The sequence below is a fragment of the Amphibalanus amphitrite genome, unplaced genomic scaffold (assembly GCF_019059575.1).
Source record: "Amphibalanus amphitrite isolate SeventyFive unplaced genomic scaffold, NRLGWU_Aamphi_draft 000426F_arrow, whole genome shotgun sequence".
Taxonomy (NCBI): domain Eukaryota; kingdom Metazoa; phylum Arthropoda; class Thecostraca; order Balanomorpha; family Balanidae; genus Amphibalanus; species Amphibalanus amphitrite.
In genome coordinates, this window is record NW_024881920.1 from 141305 (window position 1) to 155286 (window position 13982).

Sequence of the window (13982 nt, forward strand, 5' to 3'; positions counted from 1 at the left end):
TGTCGACGGTTTCATATATTCCCATTTCCCAAGCACACATTTCCATCGCAAAGCGAACACGGTCAACTACATATGAAGTACCATTCGTTCTGATCGAAAAACATCGACGCCATCAGGCTGCAAGAAGCTCGTCATTTGATCACTGTAGTCACACGATGAAAATATGACAACGCTACGCGCAGTAAAAAATAGCACAGCTGACGAATTCCTTTGACTGTTAACCCGCGCCCCGGTGGGGGGAGGGGGCTATTTTTAGTCCCCCCCACCTCCAGACTTTCCAATATATCTCCAGAGCCGCTGCGCCGATCGTCACCAAACTTTCAGTATCCTCCCGGAGATCAATTTAACATATTGTGACCGAAAAAAATTCCAAAGGCTATGACAGGTTGGCCAGGTCAACGAAATTGAATTACCTTCGACAAATATGAAAGGGCTTTCGAACGCCGTTTGAATTTTGTGGATCCCTCCAGTAGTTTCGGAGATAGGGGGGGAGCAAAAATAGCCCCCCCCACCCACCAGGTTGCGTTATAAACAGACCTCACCAGGGCGCGGGTTAAGTGTTAGCCTGCTCACCTGTTATCACTAAAACATCGCCTTGCGAATACCGTTGTGGAAAACGACTTCATCTGTATTTCTATCGGCGGTCAATCTTCCCCCAGCAAAGCGTTTCAGCGTTTCTCATAACACCTACTCTATTAGGCTCCTAGTTCTTTCAAGTTATGCAAACCTATACCCTTTCATATGACCTCGTCTTTCTCTATCTAACTCTTTCCTGATTTCAAGACTTCATCTGTCACATCTTCGTCTTACAGCCCGACGGATGCCAAAAACCCGGCGGCGTCCAGCGTGTTGCTCTCCACGGCCTCAGCCTTCCCCTCCTCCTCATCGTCTGCCTCCTCCCCGGCTGGCTGCAGCAGTTCCTCCCTCCACGGCTCGAGGCTGACCTCGGGCAGCTGGCCGCAGGCGGTCAGCCGGTTCTCGTCGGTCGCAGCGCGGAAGGAGTCCGGCTGGATGACGCTGATGCCGGAGACGGTGTCACAGAGGACGCGGGACCAGCTGGAGTGGTGCAGCTCCGACAGCTGCGCCAGGCTGAACCGCCATGGACGAGACTCGCCGCCCAGGTCGTAGAAGAAGTTGTCGCCCCAGCGCAGCCGGAAGAACTGGTTCCCGATCAGACACTGCGGAGAGGAAAATTCGAAATTGACGTCATGAAAGAAAGAAACAGATGACAATGATTATAGTAGAGTAGGGAGTAATTTGTTCAGATATCATTACTTTTTATCCTACCGCCATACCACAAACAGCTAAAAACCTGCAAATAGGTATGGGATGATGATGAAAGACATCGGTTGGCTGTCCACCCATTGAAAAGATGACTGAACACATTACACACTGAACAGTGAAGACATTAAAAATGGCGACACGTCAAAACAAAAGTGATGAGCACCCATGACTCAATTCCTGCCTACCTGAAAGGTGGGTCCGACCAGTCCTCCATCCACCGGAAACTCCGCCACTCCGCCGATATACAGGTCAATATCGTCCACAGAGCGATACACCCCGGCCAGGCGCACCACCGCCTCGGGGCTCATGACCCGGGTCAGGGCGGTGAACGAGGGTAGGTGGGGCAGGCCGCACCAGCGACGGGCGGTCGAGTAGGTGGGCGTGCCGTGGTCCCTGCCGCGCTGGATGTTCATGGCCACCAGGTCCATCCCACACAGCTCGCCTCTCTCCTGTGGACGGAGAGGATGGGGAATGAGTGGAAGATGAGGAAGTGAAGGTTGTGATGTGCATGAGTAATGAAGAATGTCTGATGGTCTTGGAAAAGACGTTGGAATTCGGAGTAAAACGTATCCCCGCTCTTATTCATGTGGTCGGAGGAGATGAAGGTTGTAGTGCGTGTGTTCGAGGTAGGTTTGTCTTATATGATAATGGAAATGGCGCCAGAATTCGGAGTAAGACGTTTTCTTGATTTTTGTTGGGAGGGGGGTGAGACTTGTCGAGGAGGACAATGGGGAAGAAGATGAAGGAAACTGGAAAGCCTTCCCGAGTGCTATAGAAGTCTTGCTGTTCGCTTAGCTACTTGTATTTAGACACGGTTTGATAACAGAGGCACTCAATGATATCATCTTATCGCTCTCAAATTTTACAGATGATTGACCCTGGTCAACAAACTTCCCAGCGCACCAGACCGCCTCCATGCTCACCTGAAACAGATGCCCGGTGAGAGCGCTGGCGAAGGCGAGGTCGCACTTTTGCGGCGCCTGCGCCACCAGGCTCTTGGCGAGGAAGTCGAGGGCGCCCTGGTAGATGAGGTGCGGCGTCAGGAAGATGTCCCGCAGGCGCGTGAAGCCGAAGGGCGGCTTGCGGAGGTCGGAGAAAAGGAAGACGTGGTTGTTGATGAGCGAGTGGCCGAAGCGGAAGGCGGCCGAAGAGAACTCGGTGGCGATTGTTGGCTCCGTCTCGGCGTTATATCTGAGGGAGAGAGAGAGTGAAAGAGAGACAGAGGAGAAGATAAAAGAAAGACGAAAGGATAAGAATAGATATGAGCGATGAGGAAAGTTCTTTGAGCCAAACATGATTGCATAATCATATTATAAGGTTAAAGATATTCCGCCTAGAACGTGATATTTACCGCTAGGCGATTTGTTATCAATCGTAACTTTTGGAAGGGGTTGAAATGTCCGTCTACACCGCACCGAAGCTTCCTCTGCCCGCCTGCAAGCTGACCTGTTGGAGTAGCTGGTCGGCCCCTTCTGTTCCCCCATCATGTTGGTATCGGTGTAGTTGTGACCGAGCACGATCGGCAGCCAATGCGAGTACGTGATGTGCTGGATCTCGGCTATCACAATACGACGGCTTTCCTGTAGAACGGGCATGAACGGGCTGTGACGCCATCTCAATACTTTACATAGAACCTAGGTACATTGTTCCTTACTTCGGTGTTTTCACAAAGAATAGGGGACAGACAGAATACAATATCCGATTGCCGAATGCATTTGGCCACTCAAATACATACCATCACCTCAGACCCGCTTCACAATCATTGACCGCAGCACGCTATGACGCCCCTTCTCCAAGAGATGGGGCTAACTCACCTGGAATAGTCTCTCGTCGTCCCAGTGCGGGTTCATCTCCTGTAGCCTCCCGGCGATCCGATTGTGCTCCCTCATCCAGATGATGTGCATCACCGCCAATCGGGCCTGATACAAAGAATATCAACATCATCATCTACCACACCGCCACATCACCGCCAGACGAGCCAACTTTAGAAAACATCACATCATCACATCATCGTTCACTAGGTACATTACCAGATACCACACTCAAAACTTTTTTACTACCTACTGGAGAGTTCATTTTCATCAAACCCGCAAGATAATAGTATATTGAAAGGGTAACTCGCTGCTACCATTATGTGCATAGTAACGGTACGTGGTTAATATGAACTTTTTCGCCAGTGAAGAGTATTATTACCATGTAAATATCAATATTACTCTCGCGATCCAGAACATCACGAAAACTCTTTCCTCCTGGGTATCGTGACTCGGGTACAGATAGTCGTTTCATGCGTGGATCTTGTTTACCCTCGTGAAGATGATATTTGAAATGGAAACAATCAGCCAATCAGAAACGAGATCGGCCGTTTGCGGTTTGAAGGCCGCGCGCATCTGTCAGTTTTCGGCCGTTGGTCTCCGAGAGCGGATGTGAGCAGTGTCGGTGCCGCGCGGCGTGGCCGTTGGTGATTGTGCTTGTGTGTTGTTCATCGCCTATAGAGCCTCTGTGGACATTTTATTGTAAGTACCGATGTGCTAGAGCATTGCGTGCCGTTGAGTGGTGCTAATTTGACCTGGTTATGAGTGGTTAACAGGACCCCGTGCACGGCCACGTGGCCTAGTGTTGTGAGTACGTACATTAACCCTATTCCTGGCGGGCTCCGCCGGGACAAGAAACTGGCGGGGGGGGCCGATTCGGCCCCCCCCTGAGATCTCGAGAACGAAGCAAGATAGCGACAAGCGGTAAACGGCATCGGATACGCACGGCCAAGATCTACAATTTTTACTAAGGTCATTTTCAGGTCAGGTCAAAGATGACGTCACAGGAGTCGAAAAAGTCAAAATGGCGGCGCTAGCTATGGAGATAGTTTTTCTCGAATAACTTTCGAATTAGTCAAGATAGGAACAAACTAAGGGCATCATCGTGATCTTCTCGTCAATCCGCATCGAAAGATATATATGTTGACCTCGAAAGGTCAAGGTCAAAGGTTGACCTCAGGTCACGTGACCTCGAGGTCATCATGTATATCATTCGATGCGTCTTGACGAGCTGAACACAATGAGACCATCCACGCGTCTGTATCTTGTTCCTGTACGGAGTTATTGGCCAAAAACCTTTGGTGACCTTTGATGACGTCACATGACCTCACAGCTGCCCAACAGCACAACAGACCTCAAGGTAGTGAAGGTTGATCGTATATGAAGTCATGTATGGTATATGGGGCCATTCCGACCCGTTTTAGTGGTAAAAACAGGGAGTTGATTTTTCCCCCATTGACTTATAATGGGGAGGTCGCGAAATTGACCTGACCTTAGGTCACCGATATCAAAATTCCGAGATATACAAATTGCACATACTGGTACCCTAACTAAACCCTGAAGAGAAGAAATTGATCGGTCAAAAACTCTAGCTCTGGCGTGATTGCAAACTTTTCTGAGGTAGGGTCACCAAACCGCCTCTGGTGACCTGACCTGAGGTCAGATCAACTCAAAATTTTCAGACATGTTGCGTAGAAGCCTTTTAGGAAAAGTCAGAAAATTTGAGCTTCCTAGCTCAACGCGTTTGGGAGAAATAACCAAAAAACCTCAGGGGGGGGGGGGGGCTCCTGAGGCCCCCCCCCCCCGCCAGGAATAGGGTTAATTTTGTTGTGATGCTACAAGTTTATGCATTTTGTTGGTGACTTTGAAAAAGCCTTGCACTGTAGTGATCCAGTCTCATTATCTCACGCAGACGGGCGACCACCCAGGAACGCCGTCGCTCACTTCAAATATTGTGCGCTCTGCCTAATCCAATATGAGGGCGCTGAATGTCTTGTATTCATATTCAAATTGCAATCAAGTTGTATCGTGGTGTTTATTTACCGCTTGTGCATTGCTGAACGCTTTGTATAAATTTGTATGAATAAGTGAAGAGTCTCACAATGTTCATGGTTGGTGTGCCCCTCGTATTGTTTGTACGGAAGCCAAATATACCTACATTGTTGCTCTTGAAACATTTTTTTTTTTAGTTGGTGAGCTCCGGTTAACAGAAGCTTCGTGAAGCTTCTGAAGGAAGCGTTTGTGGGTCTGTTACCATCCTCTGGGGGGTTTACACTAGAGGAAAGAGTAAACATTACCATGTGACAAAGGGTAGGCCATAAGAATATACTCTGTAGGAGGGTAAAGCACAGAGTAGATGATGCGTTACTCCCTAAAAAAGGGTTCCGTTAAAGATTTACCCTTTCAAAGAGTGTAACCCAAAAAATATTACACTCTAGACAAGAGTAAATCAAAAGAGTTTACCATACAGAAGATGGTAAAAAACGTCTGTGTGTCATGTTACCCCTCCCTGGCGAGTTTACTCTTCATGAAAGAGTAAAATTTACCAACTGGAAGGTGGTAAAAAACGTCTGTGTGTCAAGCTACCATGCTATGGCGGGTTTACCCTTCAGAAAATGGTAAAAAAGTTTTCAGTGCAGATACGTCACCGCTAACAGGGAGGGGCTTCATCACATCTCTCTCTCTCTCTCTCTCTCTCTCTCTCTCTCTCTCTCTCTCTCTCTCTCTCTCTCTCTCTCTCTCTCTCTCTCTCTCTCGCTCTCTCTCTCTCTCATCCTCTCTCTCTCTCTCTCTCTCTCTCTCTCTCTCTCTCTCTCTCTCTCTCTCTCTCTCTCTCTCCTCTCCCTCTAACCCCACCTGCACATTAACTCGCGGATCTCCGGAGCGGAAGCACGGCTCTTCTTTCACCGTGCTGTGACACTCCAGCTCCGGCTCCGGATCGGGCAGCAGGAACTTCGTCGGGCCCACGCGCAGCCTTCCTCCGCTGTGCTCCCTCAGCGAGGCCGTCCAGCGCTCCGACACGCCGTACAGCATGTCGGCGTCGATATAGCTGGTGCGGCTGTTCACCTGGGTCAGCACCTTCTGCCGCTCGTGCCAGGCGGGCACGGAGCGCACGAACTCGATACACGTCTTGCCGCAGGGGCCGTACACGGGATCGGTGGTACGGGCCGTGATGGGCAGGCAGAAGGCGTGGGCGTCCGGCGCGCGGCGTCCCAGCCGGCAGCAGGGGGTGTCTGGTTTGACCTCGGGGGAGAGCGCCAGGTCGTGGTCGATGAACTGCCCCCACTGCATCACGGAGTCGGTGAGGTGCGGCAGCGGGATGTCGTGGCTCGAGGTGACGGCCACGCTGATCTGACGAGCCCCTGGCAGCCGCCGGCCGGCGGAGTCGAGGAACCGCGGCAGGAAGATGCCGTCCTGGTAGGCGGGCGGCAGCACCAGACGAGTGTTCCCCTGGTGGAGGAGAGGCGGATGGGGTTAGTGGTCGAGGTGGAGTTCGCAAGAATGGAAGTAAGGTAGTGGGCAGTGGCCTTACCGCAATCTTTGCATGAGCAATGAGCTAAGCATCAAAGGAGCGGTAAATAATTCAGACTTTGCCTCTCGGTCCGTAATAAAGACGCAAAAGATATTCACTATTAAATGTTGTACTCTCATATACTAAATCAAGCATAACCTAACTCTCAAATCCTTCAGAGCTGCTATTCATAAAGCTTGAAGTCCAAAAGTTTAGAACCAACGCCAAGAGAAGGGAGGGGATTTGGTGATTCATTGTAGTTATAAATGGACAAGTATTGTATCGTGAGTACATGAACCTCCAGTTTATAAAATGGGCGAAATCTGCAGCACAATTGAGCATCATTGATCTAGATAAAAATTAAGAATGAGAGTGAGAGTGAGAGAGAAAGAGAGGGAGGTGGGAAAAGAACAGAGAGGGAGAGATAGAGAGAGGGGGAGGGAGAGAGAGAGTGAGAGAGAGAGAGAGAGAGAGAGAGAGAGAGAGAGAGAGAGAGAGAGAGAGAGAGAGAGAGAGAGAGAGAGAGAGAGAGAGAGAGAGAGAGAAAGAGTGAGAGAAGTGAAAACATATTATATGCACCGTCAATTGATATAATACTATTTAGCTATTGTAATATCATGTTGCGAATAGATTGTTACATGTTCACGAAAATATGTATGATTTCGTTTTATTTAGGAGGTACCCGACTACTCTGACCTTGTTCTCAGAAATACGTGCTATTTATTTCAAACGATTGATGTTGTGCTCGTTTTCTTGTTCCTTGTTTCATATGGCGCTGAAGAAGCATGGGCGTAACCACCGCGCTGGAACGCTGGAAATTCCAGCCCATTTTTGGGATGCTGAAATGCCGCCCCCGGTAGAGGAAAACTGCAATTGCGGGACTCGCGGACTTTAAAACCAAGAAAAAAGAAACGGCACTGCTCGGTCCACTATACGCCTGACGTCAACGTGCCGCTCCTCACTAAAATAACTACATAGGTGCCCTCTACATGCCGCCCCTCCCAGATGTCCTTCCGCCCCTCCGCACCGACTCCCCCTCAAGTTCCTCGGAGCTCTCATGTGCCGCCCCTCACAGAACCCCGCCGCACTCAATGTGTCGCCCCTCCGCATATAGCTCTATCGCCGTCTGTGCCGCCCTCCCCATGCAGAGTACCTCGGCGCTCTCTATGTGCTGCCCTCGCCACAACTTCCCGCCGCCCTCAATAAGCCGCCCTATGCTCTATCGCCATATGTGCGCCCCCCCCCCCCCCGCCTCTATGTGGCGCCCCTCACCACAAACCCCGCCGCCCCCAATGTGCCGCCCCTCCCCACAACGCTTTACCACCGTCTGTGCCGCCCTCCATAAACGCCTTGCCGCCCTCCCCAGAGTATCTTGGCGCCCACTATGTGCCGCCCCTCGCCACAACACCCCGCCGCCCTCAACAAGCCGCCACTCCCCACAATGCTCTATCGCAGTCGGCGCCACCCTCCCAAGGCACCTTGCCGCCGCTACGTGCCGCCCCTCCCCAGACGCCTTTCTGCCCTTACGCGTCTCCCCTTCCCAGAATGCGTCAAAAGGTTTAACGATTCGCCCCTCCCTATAACGCTCCATCGACGTCTGTGCTGCTCTCGTCAGGCGCTGTGCCACCTCTCCCCGGAATGCTAGCCCTCGCTGGCCCGGGGGGGGGAGCGTTTTTTGCCCCTAACCCTGGCGAATATTTGCGATAGCTCAGTCAGGGGTGCTTAAATTGATGCTGTTTACATATAATAACTACGCATTGACTTGGCGAATTGTGCTGAAACGTCTCCGATAGGTGAACATCGTGCGGACCGGGGGATTCACAACTCCATGCCTAGGTATCACAGTTTGGTTGCTACTCTTAACGTGCGCAAATGAAGGTCGTGCGCACGTTTTGGCGGGCTCTGTATGCTGCCCAACACAAAGTGTTACATTTTGGGCTCGATAAGTCTAAGGGATTCGCCTATGCGAATTCAGCCCATGAGAGCGTCAGGTGAGACGCTCTGATCGCAAACAACCATCGAAGTCGCGAAAAGGCCATGTATGATTGCTTGATGTAAACATTCCGAGCCAACGAGTAGTGCCCTGAGCGCGCAGCAAGACTCAAGAGTAAAGCTGAGCACTTGAAAGAGTCCTCGGTCTACTGTGGGGCCCTTGAGTGGGTGAGGTCCTTGGCTGGATCCCGTCCTGCAGGCTCACGCCTGGAATGGGTCCTCTTTAGGCAGGCTCGAAAGCTTAGGGGCCATTAGAGGCCGGTGTGGGGCTCTGAGAGTTAAGCGTGGCTGCTTAAAAGTTGCGTACTGCTTTCAGAAGGCCTGTGCGTTGGGCACCCAAAGACCAGCGTGGTGTCTTAAAATGCCAGTGTTACGCCCTCAGAGATGCACTGGTCAAGCCCTTTGAGGTTCTCAGAGGCGTCGGCGTGGTGCTCTCACAGGCGGGTGTGTGATCCGTTGAGGTTTTGGCGTGATACCCTCAGAGGCCGGCGTCGCGTGGTGCTCTTAGAAGCTGGTGGGGGCTTCCAGAGTCTTCAGTGTAGGACCCTCAGAGTCACCGGTGAGGACTCTCAGCATCACCGGTGAGTGGCCGGGCCGTGGGCACTGGGCAATGAGCCGGTATGGGACCCTCAGAGGAAGGCACCGGTGTGAGACTCAAGAGAGGTCAGTGTGAAGCCTTTACAGTTGCCCGTGTGGGGCAGTGAGTGCACTGGCGTGGTGCCTTCCGAAGGCCGGTATGGGATTGAAGCTTAGCGAGGTGATAAAGGACTTAACCCTCGCCCGTATTGGTGTTTTTCCAGCCACGAACGTATAAGGGGGGGGGGGGGGGTCCGTTGGCCCCCCTTGCCGTTTCGCCCCTGATCGACCTAGAGCTTTGCGGAAAAAACGAGCGTGTTGCCCGTGACGAGAGGAAGCCGATGATACCCAATTTTAAGGTCCTAGATTATCGGTTGACCTTTCAGGTCAGGTCAATGACCCAAAAGTCGGGAAAATCGGGACCAGTTAGAACGTCGTAAAACGTGGTTACTATGGGGTTTTTAGGGTGCTGATTACGAATATCATGTTAGTTATGATAATAGATGATGTCTTAATGCATTTAGGCCAGGTTGAGTCAGGTCAGGTCAGGTCAACCAGTAAGAGTTTGGCGGATATTCGTAGTAGGTGGCAACCGCCTCTGACAGCTTCGTAACATGTTACGAAGGCACCAAAACTACTTGGTAAATGTTCAAATGGTTGCTAAATTCGAATTCAGCTAAAAAACTAGCCTAGAAACATGTAAAACTCGAAAAAGTGAACCGAGGTCATCAAAGGTCAATGACCTGACCTGACCTGACCTTCCGGTGACCTTGACACCCACCCTAATGCATGGGAGCAACATCATATCCCATGTTTGAAAGCTTGAAACCACGAAAAGACTGCAAACGCGCGGCTAATGCGAGCCGACATCAGCCGAATCGCGATTCCGGCCAAACATGGTCTCGAAAAGTAGGTCACAGGTCAAAGGTCATTAGGGTCAGGGTCATGAAATTTTAAGGGTAGGTGTAAAATTGATAAACGCGAGGGCACTCACAGTTTCGTCGCGATCGGCCGCTTTTTACGCGATTTATTCGCGAAAAACCATGGGGGGGTCCGTTCGACCCCCCCCCCCCCCCCTATACGGGCGAGGGTTAAGTGGTGCCTTCGGTAGGACCGGTTCGGAAGCATTATTGTGGGGTCCTCAGAGGTATTATTGATGACTGAGGCCAAAGAGGTGCCGGTGTGGACCCTCAGAAGTGCTAGAAGCTAGAAGTGCTAGAAGTGCTAGAAGTGCTAGGGCCTTACACAGGCCCTGAGAGACGCCAGTGAGGTTCCTCACAGGCGCCGTTGTGGGCCCTCAGAGACACTGGTGTGGGGCCGTCACAGACGAATGTGGGGCCCATAGGCATAGAGGCTAGAGCTGCTGGTCTGAACCCCTTACAAGCCGGCAGGGGGCTCTCAGAGACCAGCAAGGGGCCCTCAGGCCAGCAAAGGGCTCCCATAGGCCGGCGATACCTTCAGAAGCTCTGTGGGGTCCTTAGAGACCGGCACAATACTTTCAGACGCCGGTGGGGCCCTCAGAGTCGCCGATGTAGGGCACTCAAAAGTCACCGGTGGGTGGCCGCCAGATGCGCTGGTGTGGGGCCCTCAGAGGCGCCAATGTTGGGTCCTCAGAGCCGCTGATAAAGGTCCTAAAGAGGCACGGTGTGGGGCCCTCAGGAGTGCCAGCGTGGGGCCCTCAGAAGCACTGGTATGAGGCCCTCAGAGGTGGCAGTGTGGGGGCACTCAGAAGCGCCGGTGTAGGACCTGCACAGTCGCCGGTGAAGCCCTTCACAGGCGCCAATGTGGAGTCCCTCAGAGACACAGGGCCATCAGAGGCGCGAGCTGCTGTTGTGGACCCTTCATAAGCCGACAAGGGGATTTCAGAAGTCGGTGGTGCCTTGAGGAGCCCTGTGGAGTCCTTAAACACCGGCATGGTTTTCTCAGATGCTGCTGGTACCCTCCGAGTCACCAGTGTGAGGCCGTCAGAGCCACTGATGTGGGGTCCTCAGAACCGCCGATACAGGGCCTTTAGAGACACTGGTGTAGGCCGTCAGAGTTGGGGGGGGGGACCCTCAGATACGCCGGTTTGGGACCTCATAGGCGCCGGTGAGGGCCCTCAGAGTCGCCGTTATGGGCCCTCAGAAATTTGTGTGGGGCTATCACAGGCGGGTTCGAGGCCACTAGAGGTGGCCCGTAATAGGCCGGTAAGGGCCCTCAGAAGCCAGCAAGGGACACTCAGAAGGTGGCGTAGGGCCTTTATGGAGAACTTAGTGTCGCTATTCAGGGGCCCATGGGATGTCCTTACGAGCCCTGTGGGGCACTTCTGAGTCGAAATATGACAGAAATATGGTCAGTAAACCCTCAACGGCCAATTGGCGCCACAGGGCCCCTCGTGCCCGTGTGAGGGACCTGCGGGACCTGTTTAGGCCCTCAGAGGCGCCGGTGAGGGCTATCAGTCGCCATTACGGGGCCCTCAAAGAAATTGGTGTGGGACCGTCACAGACGGGTGTGGCCTGGGGCCCCTAGAGCTGGCCCCTAATGGACCGGTAAGGCCCCTCAGGCTGGTTAGGACGCTCTGGCCGGTAAGGGCCCTGAGGCCGGTAAGGGCCCTTAGAGACCGCTGAGGGCCCCCCCCCCCCTCCCGCTTTCGACGCCCATGGTCAGATCCCATTGCAATTGAACTCACCTGAATGAAGTGAACTATTGAAGAGTGTGCCTATCATTTATCAATCCGGTGCGTAGTAGCAAAGTCAAACTGCCAGCAGCGGGCTGACCACCCATCTTACGCATGCATATCTACCGCATAAAGTACCAGTATCTCGAACACCAGAGCTGTGGCGTGTTCTTTGCGTTTGCACCTTATAACGTGTAGTCAGTTGACTGCTGATTATTGTTCGTATTTCACAAAGCGTAAGAATTTGACACACAACAGCGACACAGTAAATCCCTCAAGTACTCATCTCTGGCTCCCGAAACACAAGTGCCGCCCTTCCCTTGGGATTTGATGCCGCCCCCGGAGGGAGTTATTTCCAGCCCATTTTTTGAGGAGTGATTACGCCCCTGTGAAGAAGTCAATAGACGAAACCGGTACGCCTTAAATGTAACTGTTTTAATAGTTTGATTCGTGGAGCCTGGAGGTTCATGTACTCACGATACAATATTGGTGATTCATATTCTGGGCCTTTTATCCAAACGAGTCCCCAAAGGTCATCCCGCCGGCGCTGCCCGCTGACCTAGACCCCTGCCGCCTCTGCCCGCGGCCGCGCCAAGGCCATGTAAACCCCGCGCTAACCCAACGCTGACCACTGACCTGTCCCGCCGCTCCACGAAGTGGTTTCTCGGCCGAGTTGCACGTGCCGTCCGCTGTCCGGTACTTCCTCTGTGGATCACAGTCGGGAAGAGGCGTCGCCTGACGCGGCGGCCGCGGCCGGGACGCGTTGGTGGACATCTGGAAGTGCTCGACGAAGTGCAGGACGTTCTGGAGGAACTGCCTGTAGTCCTCATCATAGGTCATGTAGCGCCGAGGAGCAGCGTGACGGGGCACCATGAGAGGCTCCGAGTGATGCGGCATCCATTCCGCATAACCGCCCGGAGACGTGGAGTGCTTCTTGGACGGGAACGTCTCAAAGTCCTCTGCAGTGAACGTCTCCTGCCAGGGCTCTTCATGGGCCTCCTGTTTGCGCAGTTGGGGGTTTTGCTCGGCGATAGTCTCCGTGAAGTGGTGCGCCGGCGGTGGACTATAGGCCGGGTAGGTGTGACGAGGGGTTGGGGAATAGTCTTCGCAGCAGTACTTCGACTTGTACCCGGCGGGGAAGGGTGTCTGACAGTCGCAGAGATCAGAGGCCGCTGCGACGCTGATGAGAAGGGAGACCTGAAAAAAATAGTGGACGATTTTGAAGTAATGGCGCAAATAAAGAGAATATTACGATTAGAGCAAATACTTATAAAAATCAAGAAAATAAAACACGGCATGTAATTCTGCGAAGCACGAGGCATGTTGCGTTTTGAAGGACGATAGAGTAACGACATTTTTTTATCAGATGATGAACGATAAGTGGCGTTATTAGTGGCGTAAGTCAGGCCATACAGTGCATACCAAATTGGAACTAGTATTTGTATGTTGCAAAAGAAGGTGCCAGCCAAATTGACCTTTCATGCATGTTACCAAAATGAGCGGAACCCAGCGTCCTTACCACAACAGCGACAGCGAGCTTCAGCATGGCGTCCACTGCTGCTCCCACTATCTGGCCAGTTTCCGAACAGCACGGTCACCGGCTGAGCATGACCCTTTATATCGCTCCCTCACCTGCACCTTCCGCTGCCACATGGCCTATCAGGACCTCGACTCGCCATGGCAAAGCACGTTTCGCTGAGCCACGCGTCTCAGCACCTGACCGAATCGGTCACCGTTCGACCCCCGGCGTGTCACCGCTGCTGCCATATCTCCACCGGGTCTCAGCATTGCTGCCATATTCGGCTTCCCTGGTTGGTGGCAGCGGCAGAGCACTGGGAAGGTTCATGCACCTTGCTGACACGGGAGTTAGCTCGACAAAGTCGTGGTCAAAGTGTCAACAGACGCGGGAAACGGCTGAGCGGCGGTTTGGAGATCAAAGGGGGCGCCGACACCGGCTCCGGAAGCAAGGTCACCGGAGGGAGTCGGAATCGTGACCTCGGGAGGCGCGTGGTAGAGAGGGGATGGCTGGAGAGCCTAAACAACAAATTGTTTTTTTTTTCAAGCGTAGAGCGTCAATATGTGCCTCGTGTTTACAATCAGAAGCTTCACTTTTAACCCGCGCATGACTGGGGAGGGGGGGGGGGGCTCTACA

General features: G+C 52.7%; 1 protein-coding gene across 3 annotated transcripts; it reads right to left on the bottom strand.

Annotated features, from left to right (window-relative positions):
- On the bottom strand, positions 1-13575 carry LOC122391224 (peroxidase-like). Of its 3 annotated transcripts, XM_043384922.1 has the most exons (9): positions 13350-13492; positions 12467-13027; positions 5952-6545; positions 3099-3203; positions 2731-2864; positions 2208-2475; positions 1470-1733; positions 1156-1178; positions 1-957 (listed from the first exon to the last, which is right to left on the bottom strand). In XM_043384922.1, the coding sequence occupies exons 1-9, from the start codon at positions 13374-13376 to the stop codon at positions 807-809; spliced, it is 2127 nt and encodes a 708-aa protein (XP_043240857.1). In that variant the 5' UTR covers positions 13377-13492; the 3' UTR covers positions 1-806. The 3 variants fall into 3 exon arrangements, with proteins under 3 accessions (XP_043240857.1, XP_043240856.1, XP_043240858.1); XM_043384921.1 differs by having other exon boundaries at positions 1-1178; positions 13350-13575; XM_043384923.1 differs by lacking the exon at positions 1470-1733 and having other exon boundaries at positions 1-1178.
- Between the last annotated feature and the right edge of the window lie 407 nt (positions 13576-13982).